This window comes from Hirundo rustica, chromosome 8, assembly GCF_015227805.2.
Source record: "Hirundo rustica isolate bHirRus1 chromosome 8, bHirRus1.pri.v3, whole genome shotgun sequence".
NCBI lineage: Eukaryota > Metazoa > Chordata > Aves > Passeriformes > Hirundinidae > Hirundo > Hirundo rustica.
Genome location: NC_053457.1, coordinates 3,269,930 through 3,276,465, shown reverse-complemented (window position 1 = coordinate 3,276,465; position 6,536 = coordinate 3,269,930). Strand labels below are relative to the sequence as shown.

Below are 6,536 nucleotides of genomic sequence, written 5' to 3'. Positions count from 1 at the left end.
TATTTTTTGTTCACTGGAGATCAAATAACTCAAGATAACAGGAAGTTACTATGTTACTATCTAAGCTTATAGGCAAATATACCTTCGCCCATTTCTGTTCTCTCTCTCTACTTGCTTAATCAGCTTTAAGTTTCAGGAATTCCAGCTTAGTTACCATATAAGGAAGAGGACAACTACAGCCTTCATCTCTGCGACCACCGAGAGACAGAAAGAGACCCTCCCAGCAACACGTCACACATACATCATCAGAGGAAAGAAGCAAGATAAAAGCAAGACTGAAAAACCTGCCAATTCACGGCAGTTGGTGGAGCGAGACTCCCCTGCCGTCCAGCGCTGTATTTGCCTTTGCTTTGCCTGCTGTAATGTAATAAATTCCTATTGGAACTTTTCTTCGTGTTCATAGTCTATTACACCCGCAGCCGCCGCCCCTCCGGCTCTGCAGCCGCTGCAGCCCAGCTCCGTGCCGGGACAGGCGGTGACAACGCCTGCGAGCTGCCGGAGGCGGGGACGGGACAGCTGCGGCTGGCAGTCCGCCTCCCGAGGGGGAAGGAGCAGCAGCCCCGGGCTGCTCAGGATTGTCCGCCGCATTCGCTGCCCCGGTGGCTTGGAGCCCGGGGACACCGAGCACGGGCACAGCCTTTCTCGGCGCCTGGAGTGCTTTGGGCTCTGAGGCACGTTCAGGTTCCTCCCGGTCCAGCCCTGAGCCGGGCACGGACACCTCCCGCCCGAGCAGCCGCGCCGAGCCAACTCCGCTTCTCGTATCCTGTGCCCGTCGCCTCCGCCTCCCCAGTGACTCCTCTCCCTCCCCGCCGTGATTGCCTCCGCTTCCCCATTCCGGTTGCTCAAACTGGCCAAAGCCCCTCCCACACGGGACGTGTTTTGTTCTAGCAGTGCCAGCGGCCCCGCGCCCGCACAGATCGTGTCCGGAGCCGCGGCGCTGGGAGCAGGGGGCGTTCGGGTCCCACCGGAGTTTGCGGCGAAAAGCGAAACTTGGCGAGCAGTGGGGGAGCTCGGAGGCGGCTCCAGCACAGGTGTGACCCGCGGTGGGTTGTGTCCCAGCTCGGGGCTCGCTGCGGGCGGAGGGAGCCGCGGGGAGGGGCAGGGGGCGGTCCCGGTGAGTTCCTTGTGCCGGGATTCCCCCGTGTCCACCGTGCCCTGAGATGGCGGAGGGAGCGGCTGCCCGCGGTCTCCTCCTTGCCCGGCTCCCTGGGGACGGGGCGGTGCCGCAGCAGCGATGGCTGCTCCCGGTTGCTCTCAATAGGACAGAGGCGGCTGCTCCGTGGTGCGGCACCGGGCTGGGCGCCGCTGCTCGGGCGGGAGGTGTCCGTGCCCGGCTCAGGGCTGGCACGGGAGGAACCTGAACGTGCCTCAGAGCCCAAAGCACTCCAGGCGTCGAGAAAGGCTGTGCCCGCGCTCGGTGCCTCCGGGGCAGCGAATGCGGGGGACAATCCTGAGCAGCCCGGGGCTGCTGCTCCTTCCCCCTCGGGAGGCGGACTGCCAGCCGCAGCTGTCCCGTCCCCGCCTCCGGCAGCTCGCAGGCGTTGTCACCGCCTGTCCGGCACGGAGCTGGGCTGCAGCGGCTGCAGAGCCGGAGGGGCCGCGGCTGCGGGCACGGCAGAGCTCCGGGACGCTGCGCTTGTGTCCGCAGGTGCTGCCGCAGCGTCCGCGGAGCGGGGCCAGGGCGGGACTGAGCTGGCAGCGCCTTCCTGAGCCTCGGTGTCCCGCAGGGCCGGGACCAGCAGTGACCTCTCCTCATGTCCCTTTCCGTGTGCCATCACCGCGGGTGTGAAGCTGTTCCCGAGGCCGATCTCGGAAAAGCTTTTTCAGCGCTCCTGATGTGTCGGGAGCAAGGGGCTGTTTGTTCCCAGCAGCGAGATGCCGGCTGTGAGCTGGAGGAGAGGAAATTCTGCTCTCTTCATGAGGTTATGAAGGAGCTCCGACCTCTCCGGGAGGGACCAGCAGCCAGGGTTACACACTTGCTTGGGGTGCAAGAAGCCACTTGTCATAAGCAAGAGGATTCCCCTTGTGAGTGTGCAGTGAGTGACGATGTAGAGAATGAATTCTGCACCAGCGATGGGAGTGTGAGGGAGTCCCTGGGTCCTCAGGGCACAGCAGCAGCTGGCAATGTACACAGAAGGAGCCTCAGAAGATTCCTGGGTGAGTGCAGGACCACACCTGTGGCCTCGAGGGAGGGGACAGTGTCAGCTCCCAAGGACAGGACTGGCACATGTGTGGTTGTTTCTGGATGTCTGGAAGAGGCCTCGTGCTCTGCTCGGCCCCATCAGTCGCTGGAACCAACAGCCCTGGGTGTCCCCAAGCCTGTGCAGTTCTCCTGCTGCAGCCTGTCCCCACAGCTGTGTCCCTGGCTGTCCCCACACCTGTGTCCCTGCCGGTGTCCCAGGCTCTTGGCTCCCTGGCTGCCAGCTGACTGACGGGCAGACTGGCTGAGGGGTCCCTCCTGTGCTCCCTGGGCATTGGGTGAGCAGATTGCAGGACTGGGTCTGGTTCTCACAGCCAGCAGCTCTTTCCTGCTCCAGGCAAGTGGTTCAGGAGCCATCCCGTGGTCGTGTTGGTGCTGATTGTGCTCGTGTTCCTGCTGCTGGCTTTGGTGGTGGCCTTGGCTGTGCAGTCAGGTAAGGGAGGGGCAGCAGCCTGGGCCCAGCCCCTCGGGGCAGAGCGGGGTCCCTGCTCCCTGCAGAGGGGAATCCTCAGAGCTTCTCCTCTTCCCCCTCCAGCAGCACAGGTTCCAGTTCCAGCTGCGACTCCGCTGTTGGTTCTGGGCTGTCCCTCTGGCTGGGTCGGGTACAATGGGGTCTGCTACTACTTCTCATGGGATCACGGCACCTGGGATCAGGGTCAGGAACGGTGCTCTGAGCTCGGGGCCTCCCTGGCCATTGTGAAGGATGCAGAAATGGTGAGTGAGGGGCTGTGGGTGTTGTGGGGTGTCTGAGGGGAGCCTGGGGGTGCTCCTGAGCCGGGCTGGGTGCTCGTAGGGCTGGGGCTGCAGCCCTGTCCCGGGGCCTTGCAGGGAAGGAGCCCCGGCGTGCGGAGGGAGCCCTGGGCACGTGTCCCCCCGAGGGGCCGGGGCAGCTCCCACTCCTCTCTCCTGGGCAGGATTTGCTCTTCCGCCTCCGCGGGAACGTCGATTTCTGGCTGGGGCTGCGCAGACGGGGCGAGCGCCTGCAGTGGGGGGACGGCAGCGACTTCAGCTCCTGGTGAGTGCCGGGGAGCCGGGCAGGGCATGGGGGGGACAGGGACACAAGGTGTTCCCCTGGGAACCAGCGCTGTCTCTGCTCCTCCTTGCAGGGTTCCTGTCCTTGGCGATTCTGAGTGTGTGTACCTGGCTGACAATGAATTCAGGAGTCAGGGCTGCTCAAATCAGCAGCCGTATCTATGCAGCAAGGCCCAAGCTCCCCTGTAACAGGAGGTGGAGAAAGGACCTTCTCCATGCTGGGCAGACACAGCTTCACCTCTTAGCCCAGCACAGGGCTGTCCTTCCTCAGCTGCACCCTGTGCCTTGCACTTACTCTCAGGGTCACCCCAGTGCCTGTTCATCCCCACTGCCAAACGCTGGGCTGGGTGTTCCAAGGAAAAGTCTCTGCAATGCATCCTGCCAGCAGTGCTACCGGGAGTGAGTCAATTGCCCTCATTACACAGCAAGCTCAAATGGGAAATCATCATGAACTGGCCTGAAGGGGTGAGACTTTTGGACTGTCCTTGATAGAGGAGCAAGAAAAGCTGACATGTGCTGAGAAAGAATCCCACCTTTGGCATCAGGCACCTGACTGTCAAGAATGCTCTAATGTCTCCTGGCTCCCTTTCTCTCAGCTTTGGTGGAGGATGGTTGGAGGTTCTGCTTAGGGAAGGGAATTTGCTGCCAGTGCCATAATCCAGCCCCGAGCTACTTCTTCTGCTGTGGGGCCAGCCTCTGATTGTGAGAGCAGCCACTGAACTGCTGCTTTATTATCACCTACCTCACTAAGAGTGTCCTACCATCATGTAAAAAATGACCCTATCATATTGGCTTTCACACTTGTGTATTAGTTTTTACATGTTGTTTTTTATTTTAAGTATAGTGCAATTTATGACCCCTTTTAGCTGCTTACTAGTGTAACCTAATTTCTCATTTTAAGTATGCACTGCATAGGTCATAGATATAGTAGTGTGATGAATATATTATGTTGAGGTACATCTCTTATAGCTTATAGAAGTAATAGTGTGATAAATACATTGTACTATGAGCCTTAGCAAAGTATAAAGCGTTACAATACTTCTATGTAACCTAGAAAACTGTATAAATCAATAGCGTTGTTTCCCCATCTGCTGACTGACCTCTCTGAGTGCTAAGATATCGGTGACACAAACCAGAGCCCCGGAGGAGAATTAGAGAAGAACGTGTTAACTCCTGGTTATCAGGGAAGTTTGAAACAACAGGATGAAGCCACAAGAAGGAATAAAATATATTGACGTGATCTCTAGGATGTCATGTAGATATCTGAGAGTAGAAAACCGAAACAAAAGTTACTGTGACATCAAAAGCCACCCGGAAGGCTTCGACGGACCCCGGCCCTGCGGCACTGGTCTGGGTGCCCCGGGAGCTGAAGTACCAACATCGCCTCTCGTATCCGGTGCCCGCCTCCTCTCCCTCCCCAGTGACTCCTCTCCCTCCCCGCCGTGACTGGCTGCGCTTCTGCCCGTGGGTTGCTCAACCCGGCCAAAGCCCCTCTCACACGGGACGTGGTTCACTCATAGAGGCGGCAGCGGCCTCGCGCCCGCCCGGATCGTGTCCGGAGCCGCGGCGCTGGGAGCAGGGGGCGTTCGGGTCCCACTGGAGTTAGCGGCGAAAAGCGAAACTTGGCGAGCAGTGGGGGAGCTCGGAGGCGGCTCCAGCACAGGTGGGACCCGCGGTGGGTTGTGTCCCAGCTCGGGTCTCGCTGCGGGCGGAGGGAGCCGCGGGGAGGGGCAGGGGGCGGTTCCGGTGAGTTCCTTGTGCCGGGATCCCCCGTGTCCACCGTGCCCTGAGATCGCGGAGGGAGCGGCTGCCCGCGGTCTCCTCCTTGCCCGGCTCCCTGGGGACGAGGCGGTGCCGCAGCAGCGATGGCTGCTCCCGGTTGCTCTCAATAGGACAGAGGCGGCTGCTCCGTGCCCGGGACAGTTCCCGGCCGTGCGGCACCGGGCTGGGCGCCGCTGCTCGGGCGGGAGGTGTCCGTGCCCGGCTCAGGGCTGGCACGGGAGGAACCTGAACGTGTCTCAGAGCCCAAAGCACTCCAGGCGCCGAGTGGAGGCAGAAAGCGCCGCATCCTGCCTGCTCCGGGGCCGAGGCTTCTTGGCGCTGCCTTCTCTGCGAGGGGCCGCTTCACGTTCACAGGCAGGGACCCAAAGCGGCCGTGCCCGCGCTCGGTGTCACCGTTCTCCAATCCACTGGGGCAGCGAATGCGGGGGACAATCCTGAGCGCCCCGGGGCTGCTACGGGCACGGCAGAGCTCCGGGACGCTGCGCTTGTGTCCGCAGGTGCTGCCGCAGCGTCCGCGGAGCGGGGCCGGGGAGGGACTGAGCTGGCAGCGCCTTCCTGAGCCTCGGTGTCCCGCAGGGCCGGGACCAGCAGTGACCTCTCCTCATGTCCCTTTCCGTGTGCCATCACCGCGAGTGTGAAGCTGTTCCCGAGGCCGATCTCCAAAAGGCTTTTTCAGCACTCCTGATGTGTCAGGAGCAAGGGGCTGTTTGTTCCCAGCAGCGAGATGCCGGCTGTGAGCTGGAGAAGAAATTCTGCTCTGTTCGAGGGGTTGTGAAGGAGCCCCTGCCTCTCCAGGAGGGACCAGCAGCCGGGCTTACACACTTGCCTGGGGTGCAAGAAGCCACTTTTCATAAGCAAGAGGATTCCACTTGTGATTGTGCAGTGAGTGATGAGGTGGAGAATGAATTCTGCACCAGAGATTGGGAGCGTGAGGGAGCCCCTGGGTCCCCCGGGCACAGCAGCAACCGGCAATGTACACAGAAGGAGCCTCAGAAGATTCCTGGGTGAGTGCAGGGCCGCACCTGTGGCCTCTAGGGAGGGGACAGTGTCACCTCCCAGGGACAGGGCTGGCAGGTGTGTGGCTGTTTCTGGATGTCTGGAAGAAGCCTCGTGCTCTGCATGGCCCCATCAATGGCTGGAACCAACAGCCCCAGGTGCCCCCAAGCCTGTGCAGTTCTCCTGCTGCAGCCTGTCCCCACAGCTGTGTCCCTGGCTGTCCCCACAGCTGTGTCCCTGCCGGTGTCCCAGGCTCTTGGCTCCCTGGCTGCCAGCTGAGTGAGGGGCAGACTGGCTGAGGGGTCCCTCCTGTGCTCCCTGGGCATTGGGTGAGCAGATTGGAGGGCTAGGTCTGGTTCTCACAGCCAGCAGCTCTTTCCTGCTCCAGGCATGTGGTTCAGGAGCCATCCCGTGGTCGTGTTGGTGCTGATTGTGCTCGTGTGCCTGCTGCTGGCTTTGGTGGTGGCCTTGGCTGTGCAGTCAGGTAAGGGAGGGGCAGCAGCCTGGGCCCAGCCCCTCGGGGCAG

General features: G+C 61.3%; 1 protein-coding gene across 4 annotated transcripts; it reads left to right on the top strand.

Annotated features, from left to right (window-relative positions):
* The first annotated feature begins 894 nt into the window (after window positions 1-894).
* Window positions 895-6,494, top strand: LOC120755730 (early activation antigen CD69-like). Of its 4 annotated transcripts, none has more exons than XM_058421450.1 (8): window positions 895-1,031; window positions 1,728-2,157; window positions 2,538-2,633; window positions 2,736-2,914; window positions 3,115-3,215; window positions 3,307-4,895; window positions 5,512-6,018; window positions 6,399-6,494. In XM_058421450.1, the coding sequence occupies exons 2-6, from the start codon at window positions 1,755-1,757 to the stop codon at window positions 3,419-3,421; spliced, it is 894 nt and encodes a 297-aa protein (XP_058277433.1). In that variant the 5' UTR covers window positions 895-1,031; window positions 1,728-1,754; the 3' UTR covers window positions 3,422-4,895; window positions 5,512-6,018; window positions 6,399-6,494. The 4 variants fall into 4 exon arrangements, with proteins under 4 accessions (XP_058277433.1, XP_058277432.1, XP_058277437.1 ...); XM_058421449.1 differs by having other exon boundaries at window positions 897-1,031; window positions 1,649-2,157; XM_058421454.1 differs by lacking the exon at window positions 895-1,031 and having other exon boundaries at window positions 1,649-2,157; window positions 2,739-2,914.
* Window positions 6,495-6,536: the final 42 nt, after the last annotated feature.